This window comes from Acanthaster planci, linkage group LG13 (assembly GCF_054643075.1).
Source record: "Acanthaster planci isolate LZ-2023a linkage group LG13, COTS_SCS, whole genome shotgun sequence".
NCBI lineage: Eukaryota > Metazoa > Echinodermata > Asteroidea > Valvatida > Acanthasteridae > Acanthaster > Acanthaster planci.
Genome location: NC_141789.1, coordinates 12698891 through 12719285, shown reverse-complemented (window position 1 = coordinate 12719285; position 20395 = coordinate 12698891). Strand labels below are relative to the sequence as shown.

Sequence of the window (20395 nt, the reverse complement as noted above, 5' to 3'; positions counted from 1 at the left end):
CTTATTAGCTTGGCTGTTATAAAGATATTATCGCATTTTTTTGTGCTTGACTAAAGAAGAAAAGGTTATACAAAGCACCCCACTCAAAATTCAAATATAAACAAGTGAATAGATGACCAGGTTCAAAGTTGAAATAATTGTCGAGGTTTAAATTTAAGGTAACGGTCGAGGTTGATTCGACCTTAAAGGAAGTATGATGCTGTTTGATTTTGAAAAATCCCCTTGTTTAAAAAGTTGGAAAAAAAAACAAACAAACAGACGAGCCCATTTCTTCGATGAAGCACAATTTCTCGCTTCATCCACAACAGATTGATACGAGTGTGCCATTTCAGAATCGAAAAGGCCCTTTTAATGCTGCTTTCAACTAATTCAGTTTGAATTGGGTATCAGCCCAGACGAGTCAAACAAGCTCGGCATATTTTTGCATCTAACTGAATGGTTTGGGAAGAAAAATCCTGGAAGTATTTCTGTACACAACTTAGCAAGTACTTCTTAAGCCCAGGAAGTACAAACAGAATAATACAAGAGGCACAAAAGCCACAAAGAAAACGACATAGGGGGAGGGGGAGGGGAAAAACTCGGCGCAGAATGGGAAAAGTTCTTGAGCACACAGCTCTGAAAGAGGGGGGTTTCGAGTCCCAAAATGCAGTCGGCACACAACTGGGCGTATTCTTGGGAAGTCCCTGGGATGAGAGGGGATTACGGCCCGACTGCCGCGCCGGGTAAATGACGCGCCATTCACCCGTGTGCCAACACCGTAAGCGCGGTGCAAATATTTACTGCGCTAATGTGTTTGCTGGGGCTAACTGCTAAAACAACACACTGCAGGAATGGGCAGCGGGCCATGATCCTTCCTGTACGGGCATTGTGCTACGCCAGACCCGTACCAAGCCGCAAAATTCAATTAATAAAAGAAAAAGGAAAAAAAAATCCGACAATCAAAACTACATTACAGCATGCCACTTTCCAGGCTACCTCATACGCCCCACGATCCATGTAAAGAACATTTCATGTAAATTAGCCATTAGCCTAACAAATTAATTAAAGTGATATCACTTAGCCCACATTTCGCGCACTCTGTGGCTGTCTTTGTTTCTCCAAGTTAATGGGCAACGGTAATTAATTTGACGCATATCGCTGCCTGCGGAAATACTAAAGATAAACACGGAGGATTTCCAATTGGACCAATACAAATTGGATTATTCATCAAGGGGACGATCAGCACATTATCGGGTGTTGACAAGCGGCTTGATCTTTCCGAACCGTGGAGAAAGTCGCTCGAGTTTTGACCACTAAATCGACATCGGTAGGTCTAGCCCCCTGATGTTGTAATTTCCTTGAAAAAAATCCTCAATGAAAAGAGCAAAAATGATAATTTTGTCGACACATCTGATGAGTTTGTTTCTTCGTGAGCAATTCGTTTCACTATTGACGTGATAGGCCCACTTTTCATTTTGCATTGCTTCTCGCTTTCTGGTTGTGATATATACCGAAGGTTTCCAGAAAAAAACCCACTGTATCTTGTGAGTTTAAAGAAACAACGGAAGAAGACACGAGAAGTTAACGATGCAAGGACACTGTCAACCTCAGGGATAACCACCGCTGCGGTTGTGACATTCTTTCAAACGCACCCCCATTATGTTATGTATATATATGTAGAATAAAGCGTGATGGAGCGGTTGGCATTTTGATTATTCCTAAGAACAATTTATATACTTTACCTTGCGTTAAGACCGGACTGAGCAAAATATCACGTGGAACTGTTTCGTCTAACATGTTTGAATGGGTGAAACTCCCTTCTTTCACAACTTTTCAGATCCAACTTCAGCTGCAGAGACATTACTGGTTCCATTAACCGACTGACCCATTGAATGTATTTCCAATTTGTGGACTAATTCCAAGAACGAAAACTACACGTCTGAAGGATGAGGCCGCATAGGAAAACTGATTTCTTAAGAGTTCGAATTTTATCGTATGGGTTATGACTCCGTCATTAAAGTACTGAAGTATTTACTGCAAAATACCGACCAAGGCCCGCCATTACCCGTGATGTCTTGGCTACTCGTTTCCGTTACTTTGCCTGAAGTTTATTCGTGTATCGTTCTGGACGCTTTTCATTTCAGGTTAGTCTGTAAATGCCTCCAAACGTTGTAATGAAAGTGCTGCCTTCCAGTGGACAACTTGCCAGGGCGTGAGTCGCCGTGCCAATGTGGGTTCCAACAACGGCCCGGTATGCAAGCTGGGTGGACCATTTGGGCCCACATTTTCGGCAAAATAACTCAACTTCGGGGCTGTACTTCACTGCCCAATAAACAATCCGCCCCGTCAATTCCGCCGGAGAAGTGTTAAGTGCGAGTTCAAGTCGAGCCGTGCCTGGCTTGTGTCACGGTCGGACGGAGCGGACCCTCTCGCGCCTACGCCATAATACACGCAAGCGGGGGCTCGGCACTTTCGGCGGTCCCTGTGTATACCGTCGCCAATAAATTATCCGCTGCAGAGAGGGAGTATTTATTTTCTTGAGTGCCGCCACAGAATCAACTAATCGCTCCGTATATTAACCATGACCCAATCACATCAAAAAGACAAATTGTCCAGACGAACTTCAATTCACTTGTTTCACATCTGTTCAAGAAAAGTTTATATATGATATGTCTACGGTTCACAGACTTTATTCATACATGACAATATCGATATATCAATTTACAATCTTTACAGTACTATCAGTGACCACGACCATAATATAATTCGTCGAATTATTTGGTAGTTTGTGTAAATTTTCTTTTGGAGTCCGACTGTTTCTCCAAACAAAGTACTTGGAGACCTTCAACGATTAAAGGATGTTTCGGTTATCGAAACACAACAATACCTGAAAAAAATGCAGACAGAATTCGAACACAATTCCAATAATTCCATTAAGTAAAACATTAAACGCAGTTAGAATTCCTTTGAAAGAGCTTTCGCACTTTCTGTGAAATAAATGCGTAGTTGATAAGAAAAACGCAAAATTACCAAGCCTCTTTGGAATAGTGACGAAATGATGGGTCCAAATTTTCAAAATGTTAAACGAGTGTCTTTGTTTCCTTACGTATATTTAAGTTACATCGGCGGGAAAATGGTCAAATACATGTCATTTTGGATTATATACAGTAGAATCATCGAAGCCCAGTTCATAATATGCCCCATATTTGATCCATTTTTAATGGCGAATTTTTGTTACAGGCCGACTTGACGGCCAAACAGTCACAGGCAAAGTTGACGACCACACAGTTACAAAGCCACTTTTAGCTTACTGGCCAAACAAAAGGCCATTTAACGGGTAATGCGAGTGGCTGCACATAGGAGGGTACGCGTGGCAACCGAATTGGCCAAGAAGTCCGTGGTATGTGACGGGAGACGTCGGCAGGGGCAAAGAGCTCTCCGGGTAGAGCGGCGGCTGACCGTGGGGGTCTCTGAACAGCACCTTGACGGCCACCTTCTTGGCGGGCAGGGAGGACATCATGTCGGCCGCCATCTGCTTCCTCTTGGTCTTGTAGCGCCGGTTCTGGAACCAGATCTTGACCTGCTGCTCGGTGAGCTTGAGGGCAGCGGCCAGGTCGGCCCGCTCGGGGCCAGACAGGTAGCGCTGGTGGCCGAAGCGCCGCTCCAGCTCGAAGACCTGCGCGTGGGAGAAGGCGGCCCGCGAGCGCTTCTTACGTCCCTCCTTCTGCGAGCCCGCTGACGACGCCGGGGCGGGCGACTGGTGAGATTTCTCGTCCTCTTCCTCCAATTTTTCAGCTATCACTCGATCGTCTGGTGAGTCAGAAAAGGTAGAAAGGGGAAAAAAATGTCCCAATACATGAGTTGTAATCAAAGCTGACAATCTCCCGGGGAAGCGTGAGCACGCTCTTAACCGTTAAACAAACTCGAACTCTTGGTGGTCTAGCGTCAGGAGCGGGTACGGCAATAAGAAGCCTGGCATGGTATGTTTTCTTGGCCGGGACGGGCCACTGAGTTGGTCGGCCAACCGCACGGATCCACGTTCTTACGGCAGTAAAATTCGGATGTTGAATGTCATGCACTAGAGTTTGTGAAGGAAGACAGCCGGACCGGACACGGAAAAGCTGTCATATGCAAGGGGCTCATACCATCAGTAGTCCAACTTTGTGTAAATAAATGTAAATATTGGCTGCTTTCAGCGATGCTGAAAAGTACCTATTGAAATAAGGCTTCCATCTTCGATTTAAAATGAAATTTGATCGAGATAACAACCATAGCACGAACAGATGAATATGGACAAGTCAGTCTGTGAATTTTACTACGGGATAATGAGGGATGCCAGCTTTTTCATTATTTTAAATCCTAATTTTGGTTGCTAGAGACAATTTGGCTTAACAGGACAGGAATTATTGTATTACTGAAAAACTGTGACTTAGACTGGTATAAAGATAGATTTTGATGCTCTTAAACCGTTTCGGTTTTATCTTCAGATATTTAAAACGCCCTTTTGAATTATTTATTGTGGTTTTGAGGTAGCAACATCCTATTATCCAAATTTCTCAAACATAAACTTTTCGAATTGAAAACAGCAGTTTGATAACAAGGACAAAATTTTAGAAAAGGTTGCTTTGTGACAGATGCTTCAAAAACAAAACAAAACAAAACAGCCACAATCAAACTGGTTCCAGTCTTATCAGTCTTGTAACAAATTGAAATTTCTTAGCGAGAGGTAAATACCCTTTTAGCCCGATCTTGCATGGTCACTGTTGATTTACTATCTGTACAATTACACTTATCCTGCTTGAATTCCATCTGATTGCTTTTAGATTAGAAAGACCTACCTGTCTCAACTAGACGTGATTCCGGTCGCTGATTCTCTTCCCCTCTCGAAGACTTTTCTGCAACGTGTCGATGATGGCGGGAGAAAAGAACTGGGTCATGCTCTAACCCTTCCTCTCTTTCAATGAATACCCTGTCCGTGTATCGGCATCGTGCCAACTCCTCCCTTGGAATTTGAAGCTGCTGTTGATGATGTGGACGACGCTGATGAGCAAGATGCTCCCGGGACATCTGTTCCGCTTGCCGCACCGTCGACGCAGGGTACAGCGCGTCCAGCCGCTCGGGCACGGGGACAGTCCTCATCCGGAGGCCCTCAGACCTCTCTGCCGACGTCGCTCGCCTTTCACGCAACTTCGGCACCGGCAGCTCGTCCTCCGGCGAATCGACGGCCGACGTCTGGCTGTTGTCACTGCTCCGCCGACCGAGAATGTCCAGGATGGTGAAGGGCGTGAGCGAGCCGTTGACACGGGAGGCTGTCGAGCCGACCATGGTGTTCGGCTCTTTCTGGCAGCGCTGATGACGGCCCGGTATCTTAGTCTTCACGGTACGGTGTGTGCGCACAACTCGTCCCGAGGGAGGGTCCCAGATGATTGCAAAGTGACAGCGGTATAAAATTGCGGTTGCTGATGTTTCAGGCTCGGTATCTAAGGATAAACTGAACCACCTCAACGAGAGATCCTCCCCGATCCTGCCGCTGCAGACAACTCGTTGCCTCTTGGGGTAATGAGACCACCGTCGCAATTCCTACGGCTTTCACGCGTGGTCCATTTACTGACTACTCCGGGTCCGTTTGAAGCTAATCATTGAACAAATTGACGGGCCCTGAGTGAGAGTGACAGCCCGGTGAGAGTTAAGTTAGCGATCGCAGGGGGGAGGGTGATCGGTGCAATTAAGCAGGGACGCGGCCGCTCATTGGCTGCGTGTCGTTAAGCAACTGCACCTCCGTTAAACAATGCACCCCTGAGCCAGCTACAGCCCCCATGATGAAGACAGGATCAAGTCCCAAAACCACACAAGGCGAGGGAGCCGGTGCAACGTTGAGAGATAAACCCTCTCCTTCTTGGAGTGATTGGTGGACAGGGGGGCTGGCCCCGGGGTGTCCCCCAACCGTTGGATTATCGCCCACCTTATCCAATTGTCTGAATTGCGGCCTAAGTGGTAGCAATTCAATCTAATTGATTTGCCAAAGCACATACCTACCCGGGCCCGCGGACGGGTTGGGCTTTCGCTCAGCGCTGCAGACCTGCCCGTCATGCGTGTCAAGTTATAATCTGTCAAAAACGAGTAGTTGATGTCTGTGACAAGTCTAACCACACATGGATTCCACTATTGCTCTGTGGTGTCACGAACGTCTCTCATGGTTGATTTTGCATAAGGCCGGGTGAGAGCACAAGTTCACGGTATTCTTCAATGGTCTGTCTTCACACAAGTATAAAACTTTGTTCATTGCTTGGAGTGCTGTGTTGTGCTGTACATTTTTATCCAATAACTCCACCACATTAACCATAACAGTCCCAAATCCTCCAATTTTAATACGATTTGACATACACCCTGGGGGTTAGGGTTAAAGACTAAATGGTGGGGGAATCTAATGAACGTCTTCAGAGAATATTTAGAGCGCAGGCTGCGCCACGCCGACGCGACTGAATTTGTAATACGAACTTCGTAATAAGTATAGAATGAAATTGCAACGTTTTCAAGTTTGATCGATGTCTCATGAGCTTGTTATATAAAACTTTGAATTAGGAAAAACGAATTCAAACTTGAAGTTCAAGCTTTAACTTTAAGCCAGATTGCGTTAACTTAAAAAACGACATAAAATTATATGACGATCGAAATCCTAAAGGCAACATTGACAGAATATCATTTGATATAATGTTGAGACTGGTTATGTCTTGTCATATACCAGTCATTTCAGTACTCGTACTGGTCATTAGGAAAGTGAATGAAGCCTCTTCAACCAGCGAGTGACAGTACTTGGCTTTTGTTGTTACAGCACCGGATTACGATCAAGTGCACTTCGGCCAAAAAAGTCATTGACTTCGGGGACCTCCGCACACCTCAAACCGCACCCCCAACTGTAATGTTTGGACAGGACAGCGGTTCAACCCGCGTTATTGTTATTCTGGCTGGAGAACAGAGTACTGGCTGTAAAAAGCGATGATTAACAGCCACTTAGGTCGGAGTTAATGAGTGAAAAGGTGCATGTCAGCCTCGACCAAGCCAAATAAATAACCCAATTAATTTGTGGAACGAACGGTCTTAAACTTCACGCAAGAAAATGGAAGGAGAGGAGAAAGTTCTGTGAAAGACAGTCCCGAGAACACCGTATTTTCCTCTTCTAAAATAAGCCATTCTTGTTTACTGCGAGAGTGTGGAATGTTCGTGTAAACGACAGGGATCTTTATCTGACACTCAATCCTTGTTTGGGGTGTCTTTATTTAGAGGAAGCCAAGGTGGAAAAGTGGAGGAGTTTCTTTGACGCAGAGCAGGAGAGCTGCCAAAACGGATTGGGTGGTCCTCCTCCTTCAAGGCTATTTTGACAAGGTGACTGGTCCCCGGCCCATCCACCGCCACCACCACTACCGTTGCACGAACTTGACGTGAGATTGACCGATGTCCCCCCCACACACCTACCGGACCAATCGCCGTCCACCTTTTATCCTGCGCTCGCCCGAGAGCTGCCGTCAGTGCGGCCGCCCGATTGGCCGGACGTCCGACCAACCGAGCTGTCACGCTGCGTCCGCGGAAGACTGACGCGCGGGCCCGGGGGAATTCACACTGAGATAAGTAATTTGCAGGCGGACCATATGTCAACAAATACTTTGGGCTTACTTTTCTGCGGATTTCCCCCGGTCTCGACAACTATCTCTTGATTCCGGTAAACGGTCCCCATAGCCTTAATAGCAGGGCGAGTGTTATGTTATTCCACGGCGGGGCCCCGCCGGGAGATAGAGTCGAGTCACGGCTCGGTGCGGTTTTCACCCCGGAGCAAGCACCAGGCGAAGAGGGTATACGAGGTTTGGAGAAAAGGTTTCCAGTGAGGTTGACCCAGGGGGCGCATTAGACTTATATCCACAAACATAATGATGGAGGTCCACTAATCTTGTGTATACATCCATCGTGCATACAAACAATTAACGGTGAGCCCGGCCGGGCACAAATTTCTAAATAATGGATCAAGTCACCGCGGCAGCCCCTGAGTACATGACGTGTGCGGCTTTACTCTGGCACGAAGGGGGGTGATTTATTTGGATAGAGGGCGGGAACAGTGCGAGAGGGCGCTATAACTCACAGCGGTGTCCCATAGCTTGGGATTGATAACCAGAAAATAAACTATCATTGACGACAATGATAAAAAATATCTCATTAAAAGGAAAAATCAGGGAAAAGTACTTTTAAGTAGTTTCCTCGATTAAAAAAAAAACTCTCTCGGGTACTTAAGACACATAAAATAAGAGCGTATTTCGCTATCTCTCAGCTTCTATGCAAAACTGTTCAATTCTGTGAGTACTCCAATGATTCGGGGAGAGATTTTCTTCCAGATATGATCCCTTTTGAAAGTAATGAGGATTTTGGCCAGTCAGGAGAAGATAAAAGATGAACCCAATGCGATGCAGAAGTGAACATTTTAGCACTCCGTTTCTTCCTTTTTTTTCACGGAAAAAACCAGCTCGCAAATCGTGTTGACAACAAGTTCCCTTTTGGGATAGCATACCATGGAGACCACGGACTGTCCACGCAAGAGCAAAAAAATTGAAGCTTAAGACACGCAAAGCTATTTCGGCCCATGAAATTCAAATACCGACCTGCAGTGTGTGGAAGTCATCACTCGGATGACTTCCAAAGAGAGCGCAAGTGGGGATGCCGTTCTTAAAATGCTTTGACGAACAGTTCAGTGAACGACGTACAATAACACTTGTTGCCAATGTGGTTAGATTGGGACTCTTTCAAGCGACAAAGATATTTCCCTTAAAAAGTACACCCTACCTTTTCAAAGTTCCACTACACAAAAACTACCAAAACGGTTTGTAAGCATCTTTGACTTTTTTTTTCGTTGAAAAAATCTGTCTGACTGGTTTCCCCTTTTGGCCTGTAAAAAGTACAAAACCGTTAAGTGTACGCGATTCACGCATTCGCGCTGAGAGAGATTTATTGTCGGAACCAAAGTTGATCGTGGAATGGGTCGCTTATTCAAAGAAACCCTTTTTATAACAAAGATTGTACACTGTGGCTTAAGATTGAATCGCTGTTTATTGTTTGACTTTTCCACTCACAAGTCAATCTTGTCCGAGTTGTCGCACAGTTTAACCTCCTTTCTCCCTTTTTTAATCAGTGATTAAACAAACGCAGCGAGTTGTTTAAACAATTAAAAGAAACAAAACCTGCATGGTGAATTATTATTGATGGTCGGAAGGCAATCGACAAACATGACTAATGGCCGTACGATTAGCGACTGGCGCGGGTTTTTTTTCCCTCGATCTCTTCCGCAGCCCACTGATTGCCTGTTATTGAAAGTGATTGTCCAAATATTCCGTCCCGAGAACCCTTAAAGGTACAGCTTCGAACTCGAAAACACAAGGGGAGATTCGCTGATTTCAGCTCGGATGTGAGCCCGCACAGCAGCGCTCACTGGACATACTCCTGCAAGAGTTTATGGTAAACGCCTCTCAATGTAAAACAGAAGTATTGTCGTCTTTCAACAAAACATTGGCCAAAATTAAGTCGGGAGGCCCACAGTAAGATCAAACAAAGACGTTCACAAAGCAAGAAACTTACCAAAGACGAGTGGACCAAGGTATGCCTCATACCTTGGTCCACTCGTCTTTGGTAAGTGGAGAAAGGACACCGACTCCCCAAACCCCAAAGCAGAAGCAATGACGCATCGATTGCCGATGTATATAGATCGACAGAAAAAGCGTCGGGAACATTCGGGCGTCTGTGCCTGTCACCTCCCATCGAATGGAAACTGGCGAGGAGTGAGCGCTGAAGAATTTACAATTGCGACGGTGAGTTTCTACTCCAAACCTTCGTTCAGAACATTTCTAAAAATGGCATGGGTCGTTCTAGTTGCATTCACAGCTGTTTCCCACACGTTCCGCGTTGACTTATCTCCACAGACACGGAAATCTCAGCTTACTTCGGCACCATTTTGAACCCAATCAAACGAGGAAGTCCGCGATTTTCTTGACAGTATTCAAGGCTGGGAGAATAAGGCCGCGTCCGAAACGGGATTCCAGAGCTACGGCTAGGTCTATTGTCGGCGCTTCTCCACACATTTCCAATGGAGCAAAGACCTAGACGTAGCTCTAGACAAGAGATTCGGATGCAGCCTTAGATTCATCAGCAAAAACAATTGTAAAAGACACGAATGCAAAAAAACCCTCAGAATCTTTACGAATAAAGGGGTTAGTTCCGCTTGTAAACCAGAAACACATTTCATTGATACTGAAAATTACGGAAGATTCCTATTTTAAAATCGAAATTATAACTAGTCCACTTTTTACAGGCATCATCCATTCCCTTTAATTCATTCCCCGTAGCGTTTTTTGTTGTTATCGCTGATAACATAAACTCACGTCCATTCACGAGCCTTCACAAAATTCATTACCATTTCCCCTTAATACTTGTCTGTGACGTGATTGACAGTTTGTTTTCGCGCGCGATAAAATAATAAACGGCGAATCTGTCCCGCGAGATGTGCCCGGCAATATACCATGGATCGGATCGGATTACAGGGGCCCAGCGTCTTTAAAAATGGGTGGGGTCTGTCCCTATTCAGTGTTCAAATTACCCATCACTTCCCGTAACATAAGTTACTGGGGGACTGTACTATTTTGTTCTGTTAGAAAGAGCGCATGCTTTGAAACAGCAATTAGACCTAAGCGTGAAATACGACAGCGTTATGATTTCGTAGGCAACTTGGGAAGTCCTGCATGCGCCTTTACAAGCGAGACTGCTTATTTGAGAGGCGACACGGAGGACTGTCAGCTTGTCGCGTTTTGTCTGAATTTGGAGCAATTGAGGTTCGCCAAGTAAAACCAACAAATACCAGAAAACAACTGCAAAATTGTTAAATGTAAGCCTTCACATTTCCCAAAGTTTTGCAGAATTTTCCCCTCGTTCTGACAAGGCATTTGCCTTATGGGAACGGAATAATAGAATGGAGAACCGGGAGCCACAAGAGGGCGCTGCTCCTCCAATACTGTCATGACAAACCGAAGTTCCACAGCCATCATCCGAGATGGGGGCTGCAGCTCATCAAATGGTGAACTTCGGGGCCACAGGGGTCAAACGAGGTCAAGTGAAAACGAAGCGTAAGCAGTGACACGAGGGGTGGTGTGGGAGCTGTTAGCGGTATTTGTTAATGTGTTTTATAGGCAAAGTGACGGGTGCCCGCATGTCAAACGAAGTACAGTACACGTACATTGCCAGAGGATGGGCGATTTTATTTGAGGGGGGGGGGTCCAGACCAATTGAGTAATATTTGTCATGCTGTACGAAAAAAAACCCCCACACACACATTAGTCAGCGCAGTGTATACGTTTGGAGACCCTTTTCATTCGTGGTTTTTTTTAACTTGAGAGAGAGCCGGACGATTACGGGAAAGGAAAACTTACACGATTTCCCACAGAAATCCTGAAGATTATCGTTTAATCGGAATTTTTTCCTTTCATAAATTTCGGACAGGGTGGGTGACATGATATTGGGTGTTTTTTCTCGATTGGAATCCAAAATAAAGGCCAGACGGAAATGAGAATGACAAAATAGGAGGTGCAGTGAAAGGAGGTGCAGCCTGCAGCAGGCGGGTTTGCGCAGTGCTTCTTCCCATTTCTATGACGAATCAAGACTTGGTGTTACGATTTTGGAACAAACGAAGTTTTTTTGCCATTTTGCCCAACTGCGGACAGAAAAGGCTGTTTCTTGAACTAAATAATTAATAGAGATATGCATTCATGTCTTGTACCTCACTGACCACATTATGTTTCGACACAAATCTTTTGGAATTTGTTCATCCTTTAAACAAAAAAAATTATAAAATTTAAACAATATTATCTTTTCTTCCATGCTGTATTTATAGCAGGAGGGACGAGTCAGTTCTGTAACAAGCTTCAGGCAAATTACCAGCCGTTCTCTTTGAGTCGCCCACAGTATTTTTTCCTGAGTAGACTGTTGTGAGGATCAGTGCACCTAAACAAACACGTTTAACGAGCAGATTACGGCTCGCTCGGTGGGCATCCACTAGCCACAGGGAACCAGTCAACTGCCAGTTACCAGGTCATGCGTGTACAGTGACGGTATAAACGCGGTCCCATTTTATTGCTTTTGCTAATTGGACCACCATGAATTTGGGCTTCCGCTGAAGGACACACGGCTGCGCCTTGTTTGGTCATGGATCAACCTTGCATGATTTAACCGAAATGGTGCAATCCTAGCTGTAGCATTCGCTCAAAGAATGACACGAAAAACCAAAAGGGTTTCAAGTATGAATTAAAGAGGCACCCCAAACCAAATTAAGTCTACCACTTTATCCGTCCTCAAGTTCCTAGTTTCTGATTCTGCGAGACTGTAAACAGAGGCAGCGGGAGACCTGTCGAGACTTACTAGTGATTCTTGCGCCATTATCAACACACACACGTCTTACAAATTAACACTTAATTTTTGATGAAATGGACTGGAGATAAGGGTGAATTGAAAATTGATGCAAAAAGAAGTGTAAGAAGAGGGGTTATTTACAAGACCAAGGACATGGACTGAAATCTCCGTGACGGGTAAGAGCATTGTCCTCAGCCAGTTCATGGCCTGTCGAGATGCTTTTGAAAGTCGAAAGTATAAAGTGACGAGCATCTTCCCTCCTTGGGCCCTTCTTAGATGTTAGTCGAAATTGAAAGTGGTTCCGGAAGCCACATATTTTTTTATATTCAGTGCCAACTGCCATACTCTTTGTGCAGACGTGGTCCGGTGGCAGACTAAAAGGCTACACCCAAATCTGTTGTCTAGAGCTAGGTCTAGGTTTTCACTCCATTGGAAACACGCGAAGAGGCGCAGACAATAGACGTAGCCGTAGCCCTGGGAGCATGAGCATGCACGATGAGCGCAGAGGTGGACACGATACATGTGCAGTTGGGACGGACTGCGCGAGAGGAGAGAGGGAGAAAAAGCGACAAAGGTGTGTCTTAATCTGGACACAAAATGGAGAGGACTGTACAGTGATGCCATCTGCTCGATCGTTATTTCTCAATGCTCAAAGCTGCTCATCAGAAAGTGTGCGGTCGATTGTCATTTTTCTCTCACTTCACACATAAATAAGGAGGGAACCAGTCGAAAGCACTACATTGCAAACATCAAACGACGAAGAGGCTAGTGACCGGCATCATCAGCTCGTCCCAGTGTGTGCGTGTGGCGCCACAGCAGGAAGCCATTCTGTGCCCGCTGGCGGCCAGTTGACGCAACTCCGAAATACCAAATGGCTCTGGACGGAAATCCTCTGTAGCGCCCTCAATGGTTTCACAGAGGAATCAAAGTTTCAGGCTGAGAGCGCAAAATAATAACACCAGATCGAGGCACTTTGGCCAGCTGAATTCGTATGTCATCACATGTACATTCGCGTAGGAACTCTAAACATTTCCAACCTGTTTGGCAACGTCGCGTCAGCTGTTAACATGCTGTTTTAATCGCCAGAAGCTTTTTGGGTTGGAGGGGGTGGATGCTGGCAATGGCATTTTAAGTTTTGGGGGTAAGTGAACGTGGTCGACTGCCATGGGCTCATGGATAAGTATAAATTATTGGTAGTTTATTTTCGCCTTGTCAGTCTTCTTCTCTGGTTTCAAGACACAGGAATGTGTGCGATGCTTTATGGGTAACAGTTAAAGGCCTTTTCAAATCACCTGGGGAGAACAGGATGAGAATGATTCTTGGCGTATGTCGCGGCAACCATTGATGGGCAGTACTGTGCAGAGTTTTGGAGAAAAAGCGCTTGCGTAGATCTACGCGTATCTCTGTATTGGTCCAAAATAAGATAGAGGGGAAGATGGTCCAGTTTGCCCTAAAATTCACTAGCAGAGCGAACGAGTGGCGGGGCCATACAGTGTTGTCACAAACCTTTAAGGGGATCGGAGCTGTTTTCGTCGTCGCTGATGACACGGGTCGACCCGTGCGGGTCAACCACTGTAAACACGAGGGGGGCCCTCGGTAGCGGGTCAACCGGGAGGCCCCGGCTGATGTCTCTCTCTCTTTACTTCGTGCGACGGCCGGGGGAAGACTGTCTCGTCATCCTGCCGCGGATCTCCATCGCCAGCGTGTCGCCACCACTGTTTGCCGCCCGGTCGCGGGCTGCTCTCTCCAAAAGAAAAGAAGTCAAAGTTGACACTTCGGCTTTGTCTTTCACAAAAGCCAAGCAAAACGGAAAGCCTTCTCAGCATAATAAAGTAGTTTACATAGCAGTGGGTGGTTAGCTTGTTGCGCTCACATTTAGACAATGGACATTATAATGGACTTTTTTCAGGTCTTAACAAAACTGACACAAAGAACCAATTTTGTAATACTGATTGACGGCGACCAACAGCTCCATGGTTTCACCTCAATCACAGTACACCAAGGACAGAACTTCGATAAGCCGACCCATCACTTCTGATTGCAATGCAAGCTAGGATCTCCCCGATCAACTCTTAAAGAGCCGGGTTATTTTTATATACCCAGCAAGAAATGAGACCGAGGGGTATCCCCCCAACATGTCCAATCCCTATACACATTCCAGACTATTGTTACTTAACACATCCCCCCCCAAGATGTCTGAAAGAAATTCCCCAGATTCCTGCGAGACAATGACCGACACAAAGCAGGAGGGGTTCTCTCCGTCTCATACCTTGCTGCATATGTTTTTTTTTAAACTTAGCACATACATACACTCCTGATCATTACAAACGTGAAGTTTGAACTCAGTCAGGCATATGGTTTTGTTGTTACGATCATCAAATTGAAGTTCATGACTACATGCATGCCCGTACTCTTGCTCTGAGAACCGCAGTGCAGTGGAAAGCGTATACATTTTTGGCTGAACCGTCTCGAAAGAATGCGCTCTGCGCGAGAACGGTTTGTTCGACTTTCGCAAAACTGGTGCTAAAATGACCGCAAAGAGTTACTCTAAATACTCCTTAAGGCTCAATGTCTGAAAAATAATCACTGTGGCGAAATCGGAAAAAAAAGTCGAGGGGCGCCCCTGGCTCTTGTAGGGTTTAAGACTGGTAGAATATTTTTTGGGGGGTGAGGGGATACGGCAAGCAACGCCCTCCTCCTCAGTGACGCAGATTTTGGGTGATTGTCGCTCAAAATGATGTCTCCTCTTTGGTCTCATGAAGTGGGAACACTTTTAAAATTTGGGGCTAAGATCTATTCTAGTCACCCTGGCCCACTATTCCAAAACAAGGCTGTAGGTAATTCAGAAGTTGGACAATCCGTCTCTCCCACTCTTAATCATTGCCGCTTCAAGGTGAACTAAGGTGTACGAGAAGTTGCCTGCAGAGAGCTTTGGTATTTTGGACAATGAAAGTTGCGACATTTCCATCGTTTGTGTGGATATTGATATTGCTATCGAGATATTTTACCTCATGGATCTTCAGCTTCGTTTGTGAAAACGGTGATTCACAACATTAATAAGAAGGGTTAAACCTCTACAAAGACTCGTAGATGCTGCAATAACATTTGTGTTGATTATTTCTACTGAACCATATTATGATTTTTATTCAACATGTTTCTGTTTGAATCTATTTATTGTAACCCCGAACAGCAGTTGCCAACATGTCCACGAAGCTAATGTATTAAACGGTAGTTAAAATCGATTTGTTTTTATAGAAACCTTTAAAATGCACCGTTATGTCTCATTTAAACTTATTTTCAACTTTTTTTCACAATTTGAAAGGGCATTTTGCGGCCTGTTTGCTTCTATGCTAGTGGGTATTTCCATATTCATGAGAAAAACTGTGATGTCATCCCAGGAAAAAGTCCAAACGTTACATTGGTCTGTTTGCAAATAGCCATGTATATTTGTAGATTATGCTGGACTTAATTTGATTTTTTTGCTGATTCATTAGTGTTTTGTGCATATTAACAATAAGTGACCACCAATGCTTTTCTCAGAAATGTTTTCAGTAAGTAAATTGTCGTTTTTATTATTTTAATACAAAACCTACCCGATGAACGATGTCTTCCGTTGTCCAGGAAAGCATGGATAATGTTAAGTGTTTAAAAAAGTGCATTTTTCAGTGCATTTAACCAAATGGGAGTGTAGAAGAGTGTTTATACATAGAAGAAGAGCACAAGTTGGAGAAAAATTGTGTTTCAGAAAGATTCATTGCGGCTACCCTTTAAATATCAGCTATCTTGAAATCTCAAACGTTACGTGATGACCCGAGACCGTAGGAAGAAATTCTGTCTGGTTATCAGCGGGAATAAAGTCCAGTTTCTCTAAGAAAACGTTTCTTTAAAAATACCTCGGTTAACATTACTAGTAATGAGTGCTTTTCGACAGTTCTTGACTTAATTATTTCTTCAGGAAATCAACTTCACACATACAGGTCAGACCTCACAGCTTCAACAGAACACTGTAACCCCCTCCAGGTCAATTGACCCAAATGGAATCCCGAAATTTCTTAAAACTTTAGCGGGTTTAAAAGAAAAACATTTTTGTTGGTTAAAAAAAATGGCCTATGAAAATTATCATTTGACCAGGAAAAGTGCCTTTTGACTTAGGAAAAGAGTTTTTAGAGAGAAACAACGCTTTCCTCTCTTGTCTCGAACTTGGCAGCGTTGTCTGGTGTTTGAAGGCCGACCAAACTACGCATGAAATTGGCTAAATAAACGACTAGGAATACTGAAATATTTTCAAGTCGGTATCGTGTACAACTTCACAATCTTACTAGAGAGCGATCTGAAAATGGGAGGTTCCCACAGGCAGGGGACCACAGATTTTATTTCCAGCACGTACAACACCGAAACGACCCCCCCCCACTTCGCCCAGAATGTTCCAAAATCGATTGCTGCCGTTTATCTTTAGCAACTTTCACGGTGGTATTATCATGATCATAATTTTTTTGGTTTTAAATCACGGTCAACAGACGGAGCTAATGGACCGGGGGCCCGGACCAGACAAGCCGTGGGGAGAGATAACGGAAAGCTCCCCACGACATTTTGGGGTCTTTTTGGCATCGATAAGAGACAGAGGAATGCGGGAAAATGTAAATAGAACTAGGCCCTAACGACGCCATCGTGCACCAGAGGCGGGAATTGCTGGCAATAATTTGGCAGTACACGACGAGCTGGTGATTAGGCTGACAGTTCGGTGACCGGAGAATGACTGTCATGCTGGCAGAGGAGATGCACAGACAACAAAGGGCACGTAAGGGTACAAGCCAAAACAGTAACGAACATGTGGACTCTGTTAAATACAATTTGCATTTGTATGCTTCGTCATGTAAAGTCCGCAGTTTGCGGAACACAGAAGCAATATGGGTAGTTTTTACAGGCGGGTGGCGCGAAACTCCAAAATGTACGCGCAGAATGGCAAAAAGGGCGTGACAGAGATTCGAGGAGTCGAAAATGTCTGCAACAGATGGGTGCTTGGGATGGATTTTATTACCATCCTAAATTTAAACCCTGTCTGCATTCGTGGTTTGCGTCGCTGATCATGTTGCTTGCCATAAAATTTGGGTATAATTGCCGACGTCACGTAAAGTTTTGTCTTTTCAGGGCTTCCATGACTGTAGGCTATTTGTCATTGTTCTCTGCACTGTCTCGTGTACAGTTCGGTGAGCGACATCCGTATTTCATCACACCTAGTTCTAATTCTATTTTCACAGTAACCAGGCTACTGTGGGTCAGGGTGTAAATTCGGCTGTGGCGGAGGGTTGTTTCGAGGGACTATTTCCCCAATTTTACACCAAGACGTACAACAATGGCCAATCATGCTGTGACGTCATCCTGCAAGTAAATTCAAGTTTCTTTTACACAGCGCCACCTATAGAGACAGATACATATAGCGCTCCGATTTTTTTCAACTTCCCGGAAATCGTGGCACTTTTTCTCATCATCCATCCAGTGGTCCAAAAAGAAAAAAGAAGAAGAAGAAAAAAAACCCACACGCCTGATCTAAAAGTCTGGAAACTTATCAGGGGATCCCTTGGGGCTTTGGTTTGACACGGAGATTTTCATTAAACCGAAAGAATAATGCAGCTCTCTTGAAATCATCGAGCATGCTTGCTGTATTACTTTTTATTGCTCTAATTATTTCAGAGTATGGCTAGCGTAGCGCAATCTGGCCTCACTCCCTTACATTTACACTTGAGTCCAAGTGACTTTAGCCCCCCCCCATTTCAAAAGACCTAAACAATATAGTTTAGAACCTCACAAAATAACAAACAAACTAAAACAGAGACCATAAAACGATACAATTATCTAGATTGGGCGTGCTTAGTTGAATTGGCGATAAACTGAGTCGGTCGAAGTTTTTTGGATATCATCACCGTCGGAAAAAAATCCCCCTTTACGCCGGCTCACTGTGATATGAAATTTAACCAATAACCAGTCGTGTTTTGACACCTCGTGTACTCAATTTTCCCGCACCGTGCAGATGACAATTAATGTCTCCGGCACATCCCCCTCCTGAGTTTCATGTTGTTATGTAAACATCATCTACTTGGAATAAATCAGCACCTAGCAATAACCGCACCTGCGCAGTAATTTACGAAATGTTGCCCCTTCAATCTCACCACGCGCGACTACTTGTGTTTTATTTACTTTTACAAGGCTGTTCGCATTCTCGGTTGTCCCAAGCGCGCCTTTTTTTTGATGGCGAGTGCTGATTACGCGCAAAGTGTAACATGTAGGATACGGGGCCACATTTCGTTAATTTCGAAATAGATTGTATGTTTAACAGATTGGTTTCCAGCCGACTGCAATCGACAGAGCGTCACACGAATGGTAATAAATAATATTGTTATATACAGGGCCTCGCATGGTCAATCACACTTGAAAATGAGCTTCACGATTCCAATATAGGGCTAATCTAACAGAAGTGAGTTGAAGGAAAGTTAAGTTCACCACAGCTTTCATTGTTTTCGGAAAAAAGTCAACATGCCAATTTGTTTGTTTTAACTATTTTGCACTTAAATGAACCCGTTCATTCCCTTTAAACTTTATTTTCAATTTTCAGTTTGCAATTTTAAGGGCTTCTGGTGCCAGGTATCAAGCTTTTCCCCACAAATATTTTCAGTGAGCAAATTTCGAGTCAACAGTTTGAAGAGAAAACCCTCACAATGGCCAGTGTCTTCCTTAAATGACGTGAGAGACAGCGCCCTCATTTTGTCAGGAAAACGTCTAACATTTACACTCAGTAAATAACATTAACAAAACAAAAAAGGATGTCAAACACTTTTCTTACATTAAAGATGGGTATATAGGAAGATGAAGATGCACGAAATATGTTCCCGCGAAAAAAGGTCCCTGTCAAAGTCCCTTTAAATTACACCAGTACTTGAACTGTAACAGAAATACAATGCTTTTTAGGAATGAAATATCAAATTTTAGAATGAATGTGTTTGGTGTCCCAAAGTAAGATTGTTTTTATCATCCAACAAAAATTAATTGACAAACGCGTGACAATCATGCTCAAAGAAAAAGTTGGAAAGGGGAGCAACGATTTACCGGTAAACCATGCAGAGAACTAGGCTTCCGGAGCGCGTGGTCGAATTGTTTATGATGTTTATTGCATTTCGGTGGTATGATTTATAGCTAATTGAATTTTGATTCGGATTTGATTCTCCACCTTCGAAAGGAGGTATGTGGTACAAGGGGCATAAAGGAACCTGACTTGAATACTTCAATCAATTTGTGACCCAAACAAGTTAAGGTAAATGAATTCAAACTTTTACAGCTTGATCTAGACATATAAAACCTAAATATTGTTGCAAGGTGGACTAGCCTACGTCGTGCTGAGTTTACTTTGCATTGAATGGCGCATGCTCGCCATGCGTGGTGGGAGGGGGGAGGGTTGGATAGCCTAGGCTAAAAGCAAAGCACATGGGTAAACCAGGAACAGGGTAAACAGCGCTCACAATGTGATACGTAGTGTAGAAACCACCTGTCAATTTCTAACATTCCATCGCGATATAAACAACCCACTGTCTTTTTTCCCCGTAACCAATGTCAACAGTGCTGAACAACTAGAGATCGTTCATCATCAAGCCAGAGTTACCCGACCGAAGAGGGGAAAAAAAGAAAATGCTTTCCCAAACATCACCGCATTCCTAGCCAGAATCCTGTCTGTTTCCTGACCATTCCGGGGTCAGCGGGAAACTATTAATTTTGTTCCGGCGGGGTCCAGTGTTTATGGACCGCTAACATTTTCCTCAATTAAGACACACAGACGGGTTCGCTCAAGACAAATAAACGGTGCAGCGAGCCCAGCCGTGTCGGCTCGCAGGCACTGTGCCCGGCGTGCTCTGCCAGCGGCCGGCTTGGCTGCTCGCTGCTGGTACGGCGACGATGGACCGGACTGAAACTCGAGCTTACACTATTTTCATGTCAC

At 44.5% G+C, this 20395-nt stretch overlaps 1 protein-coding gene across 1 annotated transcript; it reads right to left on the bottom strand.

Moving 5' to 3' along the window:
- Positions 1-2653: 2653 nt before the first annotated feature.
- LOC110983390 (uncharacterized) lies at positions 2654-6046 on the bottom strand. The gene is made up of 2 exons (XM_022242622.2): positions 4818-6046; positions 2654-3789 (listed from the first exon to the last, which is right to left on the bottom strand). The coding sequence occupies exons 1-2, from the start codon at positions 5302-5304 to the stop codon at positions 3287-3289; spliced, it is 990 nt and encodes a 329-aa protein (XP_022098314.2). The 5' UTR covers positions 5305-6046; the 3' UTR covers positions 2654-3286.
- Positions 6047-20395: the final 14349 nt, after the last annotated feature.